The sequence below is a fragment of the Ovis canadensis genome, chromosome 5 (assembly GCF_042477335.2).
Source record: "Ovis canadensis isolate MfBH-ARS-UI-01 breed Bighorn chromosome 5, ARS-UI_OviCan_v2, whole genome shotgun sequence".
NCBI classification, from domain to species: Eukaryota; Metazoa; Chordata; class Mammalia; order Artiodactyla; family Bovidae; genus Ovis; species Ovis canadensis.
The window spans coordinates 22,119,982-22,137,640 of record NC_091249.1 but is presented as its reverse complement, the minus strand read 5'-3'; the positions used below and the strand labels follow the sequence as shown (position 1 = coordinate 22,137,640).

Sequence of the window (17,659 nt, the reverse complement as noted above, 5' to 3'; positions counted from 1 at the left end):
GTTTGTCAAGAACTCTCTAGAAAGCACGCCTACTATGTATCAGGTGCTTACATAAAATGCATCTTGCTGTTATTCAGTGGTCAAGTTGTGTCCGACTCTCTGCAACCCCATCAACTGCAACACATCAGCCTTCCCTGTCCTTCACTATCTCCCTGAGTTTGCTCAACCTAATGTCCGCTGAGTCAGTGATGCCATCCAACCATCTTATCCTCTGTTGCCCCCTTCTCCTCTTGCTGCCAATCTTTCCCAGTATCAGGGTCTTTTCCAGTGAATCAGCTTTTCATATCAGGTGGCCACAGTATTGGAGCTTTAGCTTCAGCATCAATCCTCCCAATGAATATTCAGGGTTGAGTCCCTTTAGGACTGACTGATCTTATCTCTTTCCTATCTACTGTATGCCAAGCACTCTTCACAAATCTGGTTTACTCTGTGCCAGCTGTTGCAAATGGAGCATGCCTACTGTGTATTGGATGCTCTCCAGAAGGCAGCCTACTCAGTGCCAGGTGCTCTATATAAAGCATCCCTGCTATGTGCAAATTACTTTATGTTAAGAGCACCAATTGTGTGCTCGGTGCTTTATGTAAATATGCCTACTGTGTGTCAGGTACTCTACATAAAGCATGTCTACTGTATGCTGGATACTCTTAACAAATCCTTTCTCCTGTATCCCAGGTGTTCTACATAAAGCACGCCTACTGAGTTGCCAACATACTGCACAAAGAACATCTACTGTGTCCTGGGTATTCATGAAGCATGCCTACTGTGTGCCAGGTACTGTACATAAAATACAGTACAGTACTTGTAGAGAGTACAGTACTGTACTCTATGTGTGAGAGAGGTGTTCTATATAAAGTATACCTATTGTGTGCAGATGTTCTGCAACAAGATAATACTTCCTCCTTCCCTCAGTGCTCCTGGCCAACACATTGCAGTCAGGCAGGAGACCCAAGGGATAGCAGGAGGGACGACACCTATTTAAAGGAAGAGCAAACTGAGGCTCAAAGAAGGCAAGCCTCTAGCCTAAGTTGTTGAGCTGGAAGGAATCTATGTTTGCCCTATCCTCAAGCCTAAGCCTTTCCCCTCTGCCATGCTGCTCTACTCCCATTTATAAGGGACAATGCTTGGTTAATCTAGGGACATTTATAGTGGTGGAATCTCAGGCAATATGGTGACCCCTGTGGGGAGATATCTTGAGGTCCTTGTATCACCACATGGATGGATCATACAACCATATTCAGAATGCACCACCCAGTGGATCTACCTGGCCCTCTCTTGATCCTGTCCAGAATTGCTCTGAGGTGTGGTCTCAGGTAGACAGAAAACTTGAAGGATGGGACTCCTAGAGGAGCTGCTGAGCAGGAGAGTATGGGAAAAACAGTCCTTAATTCCTCAATTAATGCCTTAATGCTTGTAGAACCAATGACATGCAATAGTCCTTGTTTGTAGAGCTCATACTTTGTAAATGGCCCCTACTTAAATAAACTCTTATGTAGCTCATTTGAGGTCTCTGCCAGAACCTGACTATTACATTGACCAAAGGGATAGGACACCTCAGCAAACCAGTCATATGAGTGTCCATGTTTGCGTAGACATGGAAAATGTTGAAAAATTATACCTGACACCTGGAATGGGAGGGCGGAACAGGAGGAAGAATGATTCTGTTAAATGTCTACATTTAACCAACTGTTCCCTTTTTTTAGATGAAGCCTGCAAACCATTTTTCATTATGATCAGTAATCTATGTAATTACAAATCATATTTTTAAAAGGAAAAATTCATAGCATTGTGTATAATACCATGTTGACTGCTTGCTTAGTGCTATGTCAACCAGGTGGAAGCAACAATACATGGGATCTGCAGAAACCAGAGAGAATTGAGATTGAGAACTAGGACTTCAGGTGCCAAATCAGGCCCCACTAAGTGAATCTGGACAGGTCTCTTTACCTTTCTGTGCCTCAACTTCTAACCCCAAAATTGAAGGTAATGACAAATAAAATCAAATGTGAAACTCAAATAAATTGGAATGAGTTAACTGTTAATAACAACACTTCCAGGCTCACAGTCTTCACTAAGCCTGAATAATTGCCTTTATTTCACTTATTTTATGACAGAAGGAGGACACGGACACCAGCCATGAGCCTTGATCTCCACTGGCACGGACATCAGCTCTCTTGAAGTCTATGATGTACACTGTTCTTTACTCCCTTGAAAGGTACAGGCACTTGCTTTAGAACAGATGACTCATGGTCAATGCTAGGGTCAATTGTCCCTTTCTAGCTGGATGACCTTGGGGAAGTGACTTGCCTTCTCTGTGCCTCATATTCCTCCTCAGCAAAATGGAAATAATAATAGGCTGTTGTGTTTGGAGGAGTAAGCTTATGTGTGTGTGTTAGTCTGCATTCTCTGGAAGTAGATCCTGATGAAAGGATTCAAGTGTAAATACTTTATTTTGAGGTAATGCTGAGGCAAGGCTTCTAATGCATGTTGATTCTTTGGGAAGTGATCCCAGGAAATGCCAGTAGGGCACTGTGGAAGAGAGACTGTGAAGGGAAGGCAGCAGGTAAAGGGTGCTTCAGCGAGAAAGCTCACATTGTGGGCACCTGGGTCTCAGTCCATGGGGGACAGAAGAGAACATGCACCCACCAGTCTTTATTCAAGGTTGCTTTTAAGGGCATTATTTCTCCATAATGTCCTTCCCGTACTGTATGGCTGAGATCTGGGGACAGAAGTAGGGGCCTCCCACAGCTGTTGATGTGAGGAACTTAATGTGGTGTGGACTGTTAGAGTGGTTCAGTGACTTCAAGGTACATACACTCACATCCTTACACACATATACACATGTACACAGTTACATAAACAATCACATATGCATACATGCTGTCTGCACATAGATACATACAAACAGAGTGACATGTACCCACACGTGCTTGAATTTACATACACACTCTTATACACGTGTGCACACACATGCGCAATATTTGAAACTTATGTACAGATAACTCTTTGAAGGGGTTCGCTCCATGGTGGGGAAAAGAAACTCTGCATTAACTGGTAGGAAAGTGGGATGAAGCAAAGTTTTTGTTTTTTTTTTTTTAAAGATTGATGTAATAACAGCATTATTTGTATTCCACTGGGAATGATGCAATAGACTTCAGGATACATGGTTAATATAAAAAATTAATTTTATTTTTATATTCCTGAGGTTAGCAAACTATGATCTATGGACCACATCTGACCTGTGGCCTGTTTTTGTAAGATACATAAGCAAAAAATCATTTTATATTTTAAAAGAATTGTATACTCTTTTGCTGGATACAATTTTGTACACCCGTGGTGGATTCATGTTGATGTATGGCAAAACCAATACAGTATTGTAAAGTAAAATAAAGTAAAAAAAAAAAAAAATATATATATATATATATATATATATATATACACAAGAATTGTAAAATAAGGGGAGGAGGGGGAGGAGGAGTAACTGAATATGGCCTGCAAGCACTAAAATATTTACTATATGGGTCCCTACAGAAAAAATATGTCAACTGTGCTGTACACTAGCAAGAAACAATTGGAAAACGTTTTCAAATGCCATTTTTTCAAGTATCATTAACTGGAAAAAGTGGAATACTCAGGTATAAATCTGACAAAATATGTGCATGAATTCCAGGATGAAAACTTTAAGACACTGATAAAAGAAATCCAAGAAGACCCAAATTAGTGAAGAGATATGCAATGTTCATGGACTGGAAGACTCAATCTTGGTAAGATCTTAAGTCTCCTAAAAGTGATCTACAAATTCTGATAAATCACAGTCTCAGGAGGAATTTTTGTAGAAATAAGATGATTATAAAATTTTCATGAAAATGCAAAGGACCTAGAATAGCCAAAATTATTCTGAAAAAGAAAAATAAAGTTGAAGGATTTATGAGACCCTTTTCAAGACATATTATAAAACGGCAGTAATCATGACTGGGTGATGATACTGGCCAAAGACTAGACACATAAATCAATTGAATGGAACAGAGAGTCCACAACCTAAAAAAAAAAAAAAAAAAAAAAGCAAGGCAAATCAAAGCACAAAACACAGTCTTTGCAATAAGTTGTACTGGAGAAACTGAACATTCATATGAAAAAAAGTCAACTTGTGTCATACCTTATGTAAAATTCAATTTAATATGAATCATGGAATTAAATAATGTAAAAATATAAAAATTTTAGAAGAAAAAACTAGAAGAGAATCTTTATGGCCATAAGTTAAACAAAAAATTCTTATATATAACATCATTGGCATAAATTATAAAAATAAAGAAATGGTAAATTGCACTTTATAAACATTTAAAAATTTTGCTTTGTGAAAGAAATATAAGATAAAGACCAGGCACACACTTGGAAAAAAAGACATGCAAATCATATATCCAATTAAGGACTTATGTAAAATCCAATAATCAGAAGGTAAACAATTCAAGGAAAATTAATGGGCAAAAGATTTGGAAAGATGCTTTACCACAGAAGGTATATGGACGGCAAATAGGCACATGAAAAAATGTTCAACATCATTAGTTATTTTGTGTGTGTGTGTGTGTGTGTGTGTGCGCACGCGCACTCAGTTGTGTCTGACTCTTTGTGACCCCATGGTCTATAGCTCGCCAGGCTCCTCTGTCCATGGAATTTTCCAGGCTAGAATACTGGAGTGAGTTGCCGTTTTCTACTCCAGGGGATCCTCCAGACCCAGGGATGGATCCCATGTGTCTTGCATCTCCTGAATTGGCAGCCAGATTCACTGTGATATATTGCTGCATACCCATAAGAATGGCTGGGGAAAAACTGACACCTTGAGGTGAAGGTGCATATGGGGAACAACCAGAACTCTCATATATTAATGATAAGAATTTTCAATGACATGGACACCTATGGAAAACAGTATGGAGTTTCCTCAAAAAATTAAAAATAAAGCTACTGTATGGTCCAGCAAAATTGAAATCAGGATTTCCTAGAGATATCTGCATTCCGTCTTCATTACAGCATTACTCACAGTATCAGTGGAGGAATGGATAATAAACAATGAAATATAATTCAGCTAGGAGAAAGAAGGAAAATCTGTTTGTGATGACGTGGTTGGAACTTGGCAGCCTTATGCTAAGTGAAATAAGTTACAGAAAGACAAATATAGCTAGGCTTCCATATCTGGGGATTCTGCATCTGCAGATTCAGCCAATCCCAATCCTAAAAGATTCAGGGGGAGGAGGGGAAGTTCAAAAAGTTCTAAAAAGCAGAACTTGAATTTGCTGTGCACCAGTAAATATTTACATATTGTTTACATTGTGTTAGGCATCAAAAGGGCTTCCCTGGTGGCTCAGTGGTAAAGAACCAGCTTACTAATGCTGGAGACATGGATTCAATCCCTGGGTTGGGAAGGTCCCCTGGAGTAGGAAATGACAATCCACTCCAGTATTCTCACCTGGAGGATCCCATGGACAGAGGAGGCTGGTGGGCTACAGTCCATGGAGTCACAAAAGAGTTGGACATGGCTCAGCAACTAAACAACAACAAGGCATTATAAGTAATCTAGAGATAATTTCAAGTATACAGGAGGTTATGTGTAAGTTATACGCAAATACTACACCATTTTACATGAAGGGCTTGAGCATCACCAGATTTGGGTATCCACAAGGAGTCTTGGAACCAATCCCTCCATTCCCCGCCTACACCCCCCCCCCCCCGCCTTCACAAAGTACTGAGGGATAACTGTAGTATGATAATACCTATATGTATTACGGATCTAAAAAAATCTAAAACAGACAAGCTCAAAGAAACTACGAGTAGAGTAGTGGTTACCGGGAGTTTGAGAACTGAAGAGATACTGATCAAAGGATGCAACCTTTCAGTTATAAGTTAGCTTGTTTGAATATATAATGTATAGTGTGGTGACTGCATGGTACTGTGGCACAAGCTTGATTGTCCCTGAGAGAGGGGATCTTAAATATTCTGGTCAGAAAAAAATAATATAAGTATGTGATGGTGTAAGAGGTGGTAACTAACATCATGTGGTCATCACTTTAAAGTTATATATCTATTAAATCAATGTGTACACCTTAATGTGACAAAACATTACGTGTCAATTATATCATAATAAGGCTGGGAATGTTAATTAAAATTTTTATTTATTTATTTTAAAATATAAATTTATTTATTTTAATTGGAGGCTAATTACTTTACAATATTGTATTGGTTTTGCCATCCACTGACATGAACCCACCATGGGTGTACATGTGTTCCCCGTCCTGAAACCCCCCTCCCACATCCCTCCCCATCCCATCCCTCTGAGTCATCCCAGTGCACCAGCCCTGAGCACACTGTATCATGCATCACACCTGGACTGGTGATTCATTTCACATATGATAATATACAGGTTTCAATGCCATTCTCCCAAATCATCCTACCCTCTCCCTCTCCCACAGAGTCCAAAAGACTGTTCTATACATCTATGTCTCTTTTGCTGTCTCACATACAGTGTTATCATTACCATCTTTCTAAATTCCATGTATATGTGTTAGTATACTGTATTGGTGTTTTTCTTTCTGGCTTACTTCACTCTGCATAATAGGCTCCAGTTTCATCCACCTCATTAGAATTGATTCAAATGTATTCTTTTTAATGGCCAAGTAATACTCCATTGTGTATATGTACCACAGCTTTCTTATCCGTTCATCTGCTGATGGACATCTAGGTTGCTTCCATGTTCTGGCTATTATAAACAGTGCTGCAATGAACACTGGGGTGCACATGTCTCTTGCAATAGCTTCCTCGATGTGTATGCCCAGCAGTGGGATTGCTGGAGCATATGGCAGTTTTATTTCCAGTTTTTTAGGGAATATCCACACTGTTCTACATAGTGGCTGTACTAGTTTGCATTCCCACCAACAGAGTAAGAGGGTTCCATTCTTTCCACACACTCTCCAGCATTTATTGCTTGTAGACTTTTGGATAACAGCCATTCTGACTGGTGTGAAATGGTACCTCATTGTGGTTTTGATTTGCGTTTCTCTGATGATGAGTGATGTTGAGCATCTTTTCATGTGTTTGTTAGCCATCTGTATGTCTTCTTTGGAGAAAAGTCTGTTTAGTTCTTTGGCCCATTTTTTGATTGGGTCCTTTATTTGTCTAGAGTTGAGCTGCAGGATTAGAGATACCAAGGGACCATTTCATGCAAAGATGGGCTTGATAAAGGACAGAAATGGTATGGACCTAACAGAAGCAGAAAATATTAACAAGAGGTGGCAGGAATACACAGAAGAACTGTACAAAAAAGAGCTTCATGACCAAGATAATCACGATGGTGTGATCACTCACCTAGAGCCAGACATCCTGGAATGTGAAGTCAAGTGGGCCTTAGGAAACATCACTACGAACAAAGCTAGTGGAGGTGTGAAATTTCAATTGAGCTATTTCAAATCCTGAAAGATGATGCTGTGAAAGTGCTGCACTCAATATGCCAGCAAATTTGGAAAACTCAGCAGTGGCCACAGGACTGGAAAAGGTCAGTTTTCATTCCAATCCCAAAGAAAGGCAATGCCAAAGAATGCTCAAACTACCACACAATTGCACTCATCTCACATGCTAGTAAAATAGTGCTCAAAATTCTCCAAGCCAGGCTTCAGCAATATGTGAACCGTGAACTTCCAGATGTTCAAGCAGTTTTAGAAAAGGCAGAGGAACCAAAGATCAAATTGCCAACATCTGCTGGATCATCAAAAAAGCAAGAGAGTTCCAGAAAAACATCTATTTCTGCTTTATTGACTATGCCAAAGCCTTTGACTGGGTGGATCACAATAAACTGTGGAATATTCTGAAAGAGATGGGAATACCAGACCACCTGACCTGCCTCTTGAGAAACCTATATGCAGGTCAGGAAGCAACAGTTAGAACTGGACATGGAACAACAGACTGGTTCCAAATAGGAAAAGGAGTACGTCAAGGTTGTATATTATCACCCTACTTATTTAACTTCTATGCAGAGTACATCATGAGAAACGCTGGGCTGGAAGAAGCACAAGCTGGAATCAAGATTGCCAGGAGAAATATCAATAACCTCAGATATGCAGATGACACCACCCTTATGGCAGAAAGTAAAGAGGAACTTTTTAGTTTCCTCTTGATGAAAGTGAAAGAGGAGAGTGAAAGAGTTGGCTTAAAGCTCAACATTCAGAAAACGAACGTCATGGCATCTGGTCCCATCACTTCATGGGAAATAGATGGGGAAACAGTGGAAACAGTGTCAGACTTTATTTTTTGGGGCTCCAAAATCACTGCAGATGGTGACTGCAGCTATGAAATTAAAAGATGCTTACTCCTTGGAAGGAAAGTTATGACCAAGCTAGATAGCATATTGAAAAGCAGAGACATTACTTTGCCAACAAAGGTCCGTCTAGTCAAAGCTATGGTTTTTCCTGTGGTCATGTACAGATGTGAGAGTTGGACAGTGAAGAAAGCTGAGCGCCAAAGAATTGATGCTTTTGAACTTGTGGTGTTGGAGAAGACTCTTGAGAGTCCCTTGGACTGCAAGGAGATCCAACCAGTCCATTCTAAAGGAGATCAGTCCTGGGTGTTCTTTGGAAGGAATGATGCTAAAGCTGAAACTCCAGTACTTTGGCCACCTCATACGAAGAGCTGACTCATTGGAAATGACTCTGATGCTGGGAGGGATTGGGGGCAGGAGGAGAAGGGGACGACTGAGGATGAGATGCCTGGATGGCATCACTGACTTGGATGTGAGTCTGAGTGAACTCTGGGAGATGGTGATGGACAGGGAGGCCTGGCGTGCTGCAGTTCATGGGGTCGCAAAGAGTTGGACACGACAGAGTGACTGAACTGAACTGAGCTGCAAGAGTTGCTTGTATATTTTTAAGATTAGTTGTTTGTCAGTTGTTTCGTTTGCTATTATTTTCTCCCATTCTGAAGGCTGTCTTTTCAGCTTACTTATAGTTTTCTTCGTTGTGCAGAAGCTTTTAATTTTAATGAGGTCCCATTTGTTTATTTTTGCTTTTATTTCCAATATTCTGGGAGGTGGGTCATAGAGGATCCTGCTGTGATTTATGTCAGAGAGTGTTTTGCCTATGTTCTCCTCTAGAAGTTTTATAGTTTCTGGTCTTATGTTTAGATCTTTAATCCATTTTGAGTTTATTTTTGTGTATGGTGTTAGAAAGTGTTCTGGTTTCATTCTTTTACAACTGGTTGATCAGTTTTTCCAGCTCCACTTGTTAAAGAGATTGTCTTTTCTCCATTGTATATTCTTGCCTACTTTGTCAAAGATAATGTCTCCATAGGTGCACGGATTTATCTCTGGGCTTTCTATTTTGTTCCATTGATCTATATTTCTGTCTTTGTGCCAGCACCATACTTGATGACTGTGGCTTTGTAATAGATCCTGAAGTCAGGCAGGTTGATTTCTCCAGTTCCATTCTTCTTTCTCAAGATTGCTTTGGCTACTCAAGGTTTTTTGTATTTCCATACAAATGGTGAAAGTTTTGTTCTAGTTCTGTGAAAAATACCGTTGGTAGCTTGATAGGGATTGCATTGAATCTATAGATTGCTTTGGGTAGTATACTCATTTTCACTATATTGGTTCTTCCGATCCATGAACACAGTATATTTCTCCATCTATTTGTGTCCTCTTTGATTTCTTTCATCAGTGTTTTATAGTTTTCTATATATAGGTTTTTTGTTTCTTTAGGTAGATATATTCCTAAGTATGTTATTCTTTTCGTTGCAATGGTGAATGAAATTGTTTCTTTAATTTCTTTTTCTGTTTTCTCATTGTTAGTGTATAGGAATGCAAGAGATTTTTCTGTGTTAATTTTATATCCTGCAACTTTACTATATTCATTGATTAGCTCTAGTAATTTTCTGCTCGAGTCTTTCGGGTTTTCTATGTAGAGGATCATGTCATCTGCAAACAGTGAGAATTTTACTTCTTCTTTTCCAATTTGGATTACTTTTATTTCTTTTTCTGCTCTGATTGCTGTGGCCAAAACTTCCAAAACTATGTTGAATAGTAGTGGTGAGAGTGGGCACCCCTGTCTTGTTCTTGACTTTAAGGGAAATGCTTTCAATTTTTCACCAATGAGGATAATGTTTGCTCAGTGACCCTGGTGGCTCAGAGGTTTAAGCATCTGCCCGCAATGCATGAGACCTGGGTTCGATCCCCGGGTCGGGAAGATCCCCTGGAGAAGGAAATGGCAACCCATTCCAGTATTCTTGCCTGGAGAATCTCATGGACGGAGGAGCCTGGAGGGCTAAAGTCCACGGGGTCGCAAAGAGTCGGACACGACTGAGCGACTTCACTTTGTCATGTATAGCTTTTATTATGTTGAGGTATGTTCCTTCTATTCCTGCTTTCTGGAGGGTTTTTTTTTTTTTAATCATAAGCGGATGTTGAATTTTGTCAAAGGCTTTCTCTGCATCTATTGAGATAATCATATGGTTTTCATCTTTCAATTTGTTAATGTGGTGTTTTACATTGATTGATTTGCAGATATTAAAGAGTCCTTGCATCCCTGGGATAAAGCTCACTTGGTCATGATGTATGATCTTTTAAATATGTTGTTGGAGTCTGTCTGCTAGGATTTTGTTAAGGAGTTTTGCATCTATGTTCATCAGTGATATTGGTCTGTAGTGTTCTTTTTTGTGGCACCTTTGTTTGATTTTGGTATTAGGGTGATGGTGGCCTCATAGAATGAGTTTGGAAGTTTACCTTCCTCTACAATTTTCTGGAAGAGTTTGAGGAGGATAGGTGTTAGCTCTTCTCTAAATTTTTTGGTAGAATTCAGCTCTGAAGCCGTCTTGTCCTGGGCTTTTGTTTGCTGAAAGATTTTTGATTACAGTTCTGATTTCTGTGCTTGTGATGTGTCTGTTAAGATTTTCTATTTCTTCCTGGTTCACTTTTGGAAAATTATTTTAAAAGGTGCACTTTGAAATATTGTTTGGCTGTTTCCTCTAATGTTAAACATACACTTATAATATGACCCAGCCATCCCACTCTAAGACCAATGAACACTTATACACAAATATCCACAGTAGCTTTATTTATAATAGGACAAAATTGAAAACCATCCACATGTTTTCCAACTGTGGAAGAAAGTGTGGCTCATCATAGTATGCAATATTACTTAGCAATAAAATGCCAAAGTACTGAATAATGCAACATGAATGAATCATACATGCATTGTTAGGTGAAAGATACTAGATGATAAGGATGGAGAATAGGTCACTGTTTGGCAGGAGATGGGATGAAAATATTTTGATTATCAAGGGTGACTGTGGTAGTGGTGGTTACACCACTCTAGACACTTCAAAACTTAGAACTGTACACCAAATAGAGCAATCTTTACGTTTTATAAATTTGATAAACTTACATACTTGTTTAAGATGAGGCTGAGGGTATTAAGCACATATATTATCAGCATAAATATACTATGAAATGATATGCAAAAAGTAAGAGAGTGAAAGTTGCTCAGATGTGTCCAACTATTTGTGACACCATGGACTATGCAATCCATGGAATTCTCCAGGCCACAATACTGGAGTGGGTAGCCTTTCCCTTCTCCATCAGATCTTCCCAATCCAGGGATTGAACTCAGGTCTCCTACATTGCAGGCAGAGTCTTTACCAGCTGAGCCACAAGGGAAGCCTTGTACAAAAAGTAAAGCATTTACCTAAAGATGAAAGCTGAGCACTGAAGAATTGATGCTTTTGAACTGTGGTGTTGGAGAAGACTCTTGAGAGTCCCTTGGACTGCAAGGAGATCAGTCCTGGGTGTTCTTTGGAAGGAATGATGCTAAAGCTGAAACTCCAGTACTTTGGCCACCTCATGCAAAGAGGTGACTCATTGGAAAAGACTCTGATGCTGGGAGGGATTGGGGGCAGGAGGAGAAGGGGACGACCGAGGATGAGATGGCTGGATGGCATCACTGACTCGATGGACGTGAGTTTGAGTGAACTCTGGGAGTTGGTGATGGACAGGGAAGCCTGGTGTGCTGCAATTCATGGGGTGGCAAAGAGTTGGACACGACTGAGAGACTGAACTGAACTGAACTGAACTGAAAGATGGAAAAAAAAGGGAAAATGAAGTACATATGGAGAAGCAATGCTTTTCACTGAGCATCTTATTTTCTACATGAGTGAATGTATTCTCTGTAAAGAATATTACATTTAAAAAGTTAAGCATCAGTCTTCAAAGAGTCTCATCTACTAAAGCTTCAGGGGTTCTCCACTGATCTAATGCACTTGGGGATGAGCTACATCTTGAAAATTATTTCCCTGGGAGATGAGGCATGACCTTTGAAGCCAAGCTAACCAAACTTACTTCCACTCCACCACTCATCAACTTATCACTCCAATATGAAAGACTGAGGTGAGGATGAAATCAGGGTTTATCTGGAGGATCTGAAGTGTTCTCACCTTCTCCCTTCCAGTGATCTACTTCTGTTAATAGGACCCAAAGCATCAAGGTCTGTGGAGTCATCAAGTCTTATGTGTTGTATGAAAAGTGTTTAATACACCCACTTCTTATATGAATGCATGTAAGATGCTACTGCTATAGAAATAAAATTTCTACACCAAAGTTTATGTGATTAAGAGTAACTCAATAAGTAATTGATAATGATATCTCCAGTTGTCAAGGTACATAAAGAGATTATTTTTGTAAAGTGAAGACAAACAAAATTGTTTTCTATCATAATATCATTTATGAAAACAAAGAGTGCATTGAATACTTAACACTTAAAGATTTTAAAGATCTTCAAGATGATGATTGCACATTGTGGAGGGATGTCACAATTTTTCATTTAATGCAAAAATCTAGATATATTTATTATTTAATGAAAAATACAGATTAACAAGAAAAATATAAAATATCATTTTTTTGTTGAGGTTAAAACCCCCATAAAATAACATTTATTCAATTATAAGGCTTCCCTGATAGCTCAGTTGGCAAAGAATCTGCCTGCAATGCAGGAGATGCTGGTTCAATTCCTGGGTTGGGAAGATCCACGGGAGAAGCAATAGGCTACCCACTCCAGTATTATTGGGCTTCCTGTTGATAGTGCAGTTGGTAAAGAATCTGCCTTTACCAACTGAGACTTCCATGGACTGTACAGTCCATGGAATTGTATATTGAGGAGGGATGTTCATGATATATTGTTTAATGAAAAATCCAGATTAACAAGAAAAATGTAAGATAAAATAGCATTTTTTTTGTTGAGGTAAAAGTCACATAAAATAAATTTATTCAATTATGGAATTTATAACATTAAAAAGTGTTCAATTTCATGCATCTAGTACATTCACAGTGTTGTGAAACCACCGCCTCTCCTTTATTGGCGCCAAGATATTTCCATCACCTGAAAAGGAGATCTGTACCCATTAGCAGTCACCCTCTGTTTTGTCCCCCAGCTCTTAGATCTATCTATATGGATTTGCCTATTCTGCACATTTCATATCCATTGAATCACACAATATGTGACCTTTTGTGTCCAGTTCCTTTCTTTTATCATAATGCTTTCAAAGTTCATTCATACTGAAGCATGTGTCAGTGCTTCATTCCTTCAAGAAAAATTTGGCCATGCGACATGGTATGTGGGATCTTAGTTCCCTAAGCAGAGATTGAACCTGCACCTCCTGTATTGGAAGTGCAGAGTCTTAACCCCTGGCCTGCAGAGAACTCCCTATTTATTTTCTTTTCATGACCCAATAAAACGCTTTGTTCTGCTTCATTGACTATGCTAAAACCTTTGACTGTGTGGATCACAACAAACTGTGGAAACTTCTTAAAGAGGTGGGAGTATCAGGTCACCTCACCTGACTCCTGAGAATTCTGTATGTGGGCTAAGAAGCAACAATTAGAACCAGACATGGAATAACGGACTGGTTCAAAATTGGGAAAGGATGTCACCCTGCTTATTTAACTCATATGCAAAGTACATCATGTGACATGCAAGGCTGAATGAATCACAAGCTGAAATCAAGATTGTCAGGAGAAATGTCAACAACCTGAGATATGTAGATGATATCACTCAAATAGCAGAAAGCAAAAAGCTTCTTGATGAGAGTGAAAGAGCAGAGTGAAAAAGCTGGCTTAAAACTCACCATTAGAAAACTTAAGATCATGACATCTGGTTCCATCACTTCATGGCAAATAGAAGGGGGAAAAGTGGAAGCAGTGGCAGATTTTATTTTCTTGGGCTTAAAAATCACTGCGGATGGTAACTACAGCCATGAAATTAAAAGACACTTGCTCCTTGGGAAGAAAAGCTATGACAAACCTAGACAGCACGTTAAAAAGCAGGGACATTGCTTTGCTGACAAGGGTCTGTACTGTCAAAGCTATGGTCTATTCAGTAGTCATGTGTGGCTGTGAGAGTTGGACTATAAAGAAGGCTGACTGCTGAAGAATTGATGCTTTGTAATTGTGGTGCTGGAGGAGACCCTTGAGAATCTCCTGGACAGTAAGGAGATCAAACCAGTCAATCCTAAAGGAAATCAACCCTTAACATTCATTGAAAGGACTGATGCTGAAACTGAATTTCAAATACTCTGTCCATCCCATGAGAAGAGCTGGCTTATTGAAAAAGACCCTAATGCTGGGAAAGACTGAGGGCAGGAGGAGAAGGGGGCAGCAGAGGATGAGATGTTTGGACGGCATCATTGATACAATGGACATGAATTTGAGCTAACTCCAAGAGACAGTGGAAGACAGAGGAGTCTGGTGTGCTGCAGTCCATGGGGTTGCAGAGTCGGGTATGAATTAGTAATTCAACAACAACATTTCTTGTTATGGATATAACTTACTTTCTTTATTCACTTATCTGTTAATGAATATTTGAATTGTTTCCCAAATATTCAACTTTAGGCAACTGTGGGTGTGCCAATACTGAAGGGATGTATACAACTCTTTTTAAAAATTTAAATTTATTTATTTTAATTGGAGGCTAATTACTTTACAATATTGTATTGGTTTTGCCATATATCAACATGAATCCGCCACAGGTGTACACATGTTCCCCATCCTGAACCCCCCTCAAATTTCTGTTTTCAATTCTTTTGGATACATGCCCAGTCATAGGATGGTATGGTCACAAAGCAATTTTAGGCTTAATTTATTGAGAAAACACCAAGCTGTTTCCATAGTGGCTGCACTCTTATATTCACAACAGCAATATATTAGGGTTCCAATTACCCCTGCATCCTTACCTACACTTGTGATCTTCCATTTTGTCATCCTAGTGGGTGTGAAGTGATATCACCTTGTGGCATTGACTTGCATTTCCCTAATGACTCATGATGTTCAGATATTTCCATGTGCTTTTAGCCAGTAAAATAAAAATTTTAAAGGGAGATTATATGTAAATGTAATATATTCAGAAGTAAAGTCAAATTTTTACTGTTAAGGATTATGTAGAAATTTGAAGTTAAGAAGGCAGAGCAGAGTGGCGCAGCGGAAGCGTGCTGGGCCCATAACCCAGAGGTCGATGGATCGAAACCATCCTCTGCTAAAGATTTTGTAGACTCTTGAGTACATGTGGCCTCTGAGAAAGTGTATTTCATAGGCTTCTCTGGTGGCTCAGCCAGTAAAGAATCTGCCTGCAATGTGTGAGAGTTAGGTTCGATCCTTGGGTCAGGAAGATCCCCTGGAGAAGGGAATAGCTACCCACTCCAGTACTCTTGCTAGGAAAATTTCATGGGCAGAGGAGCCTGGCAGGCTGCAGTTCATGGAGTCGCAAAGAGCTGGGTGTGACTGATATTTTCACTTTAAAATTTGGCAGTATAATTGAGAGACTATGAAGTGATTACTTTGGCGTGTTTTGATTATAGATATGATTTTTATTTCTTACTTTTTCTTCGCTGTGTTTTTTTCTATGACAAGGTATAATTTGGGGGAAAGGAAAAACATTAATAAGTATTTACTTATTTATCTGCCTGTTCTGGGTCTCGGTCGCAGCATGCAGAATCTTTATTTACATAATGCAAACTCTTAGTTGTGGCATGCGGAATATCATTCGTGGACCAGATATTGAACCTGGGCTACCTGCATTGCGAACTCTGAGTCTAAGCTACTGGACCACCAGGGCAGTTCCTCCCACTTTTCTGTTTTGTTTTTAAAGAAAACCATTTTAATAAGAACTCTGAAGGCAAACAGAAACATATGCAATTTTCAGCTTAGAATACATGAAATATTTACTAATTTCGTGTTATAGGATTTATTTCTTATTATTCAATCATTAAGTCTTCTGACCCCAGCTTGTAGAACCCCAAAAGGGTCTGATACTAAGACTATCCCAGGACCCCCTGCCACCTCAGTGGGGCTAGTCCTGGAGCAGCCGCTGTCCCAGGTGCTGAAGGAAGTGGCCCCACTCCTGCCCCCTCCACCTTCTCTCACTATTGGGAACTCTCTTCACCTCCACTTTCTAGAACATCCTGATGAAAATGAAGTCCTGGGTCATGCCTCTCTGAGGGAAAAAATTTCTTTTTGGTCCTTAGCTTCAGGTCTGTTTCACAGCAGAGCAGCTTGTAACTGTGTAACAGATCTAACTATGTAGATTTTGAATTTGCTCAATCTTCTAATGGCAATTTTCTTCAACAGCAGGTTTCTGCATGTCCCCAAACTTCAGTATAACTTTTATGACTTTAAAGCATTTTAAATGTGAGAAAGTGATGCAAAAACATCACAAAGTGTGGAAATGAATGCACATTCTGTAGGACTGCTTACCAGATACTGAGTCAGTCATTTTGCACAAGCTTTTTATAAATCTCCACAACAGCGCAGTAAGGTGGCTACTATTATGTAATAAAGGCACTGAGGCTTAGAGAGAGATTTCCCCCAACCCAGCCAAATAGGTAAAAATGGCAAACCTTTGGAAGGAGGGAGTGGTGGATCCAGGGTCATTTGACCCTGACTGCATCTAGCTCTCTGCTTCACCTTCCTTAAAAAGTCATCTTGTCCTAATGATCCAAGATGGAGCTCCAGCTATCATAAAAAAAATCGCCTCCATTCCCCCACCCTCTTCCTCCCCCACTTCCCCCACCAGGTTCACAGACACACCCATCTGCCTGGATCCGTCCAGGCCCCAGGGGCCCTCTGCTGGCTCTCAGTGAGGCTTGGGACAGACGTGAGCTCCCGAATCAGGATCCCGTCCCCTTGCAGTGGAAGCACAAAGTCTTAACCACTGCACCGCCAGCGAAGTCCCAGATTTATTCCTTGGAATCTGCAGTGAGGTGTCTATGGTCATGGCGGATCTCAGGCCAGCAGGTGGGTGTGTCATTGCTGCCCTGTGCTCAGCAGCTCCATCCGCAGCCAAAGTCCGCCCTCCGCGCGCAGGATCAGCTCTGGCTTCCGGCGAGGCTCCTCCTCATCCGGCAGGACGCGGAACCGCAGTAGTGTGAGCGCCAGGACCACCTTCATCTCTGTCATGGCGAATGTCTGCCCGATGCAGTTCCTGTGGGCAAGATCAGGGGCTCTGACTGCACCCGAATCCCTCATCTGGGCCCCATAGCACCTGGCCCACAACTTACATGCACAGTGGTAGAGAGGGAAGCTAACCGTGCCAGGAACCCCCACGTGGGCTTGCATATTCCCAGACCCTTGCCCACACTCCAGTCCTGAACT

At 40.2% G+C, this 17,659-nt stretch overlaps 1 protein-coding gene, 1 long non-coding RNA gene and 1 other non-coding gene across 11 annotated transcripts in view; 2 read left to right on the top strand and 1 right to left on the bottom strand.

The window, feature by feature from the left end:
- The window catches only part of LOC138440799 (uncharacterized), a 49,546-nt gene that overhangs the window by 2,212 nt on the left and 29,675 nt on the right, over positions 1 to 17,659 (top strand). The window contains exons 2-5 of one of the 3 annotated variants that reach the window (XR_011257133.1): positions 673 to 771; positions 2,112 to 2,212; positions 3,668 to 3,761; positions 11,653 to 13,301. This is a non-coding gene — a long non-coding RNA (uncharacterized lncRNA). Of the gene's footprint in view, positions 1 to 672; positions 772 to 2,111; positions 2,213 to 3,667; positions 3,762 to 4,642; positions 6,177 to 11,652; positions 13,302 to 17,659 lie in introns of those variants that run through there. The other 2 variants (XR_011257134.1, XR_011257132.1) reach the window with 2 other exon arrangements.
- LOC138440790 (cytochrome P450 4F3-like) overlaps positions 14,821 to 17,659 on the bottom strand; it is a 30,948-nt gene continuing 28,109 nt past the window's right edge. For all 7 annotated transcript variants that reach the window (XM_069590680.1, XM_069590681.1, XM_069590683.1 and 4 more), the window contains exon 13: positions 14,821 to 17,489. In XM_069590680.1, the coding sequence (XP_069446781.1) occupies positions 17,312 to 17,489 (178 nt within the window). In that variant the 3' untranslated portion in view covers positions 14,821 to 17,311. The remainder of the gene's footprint in view (positions 17,490 to 17,659) is intronic.
- Positions 15,477 to 15,548, top strand: TRNAM-CAU (transfer RNA methionine (anticodon CAU)). The gene has a single exon. It is a non-coding gene; the product is annotated as a tRNA-Met (tRNA).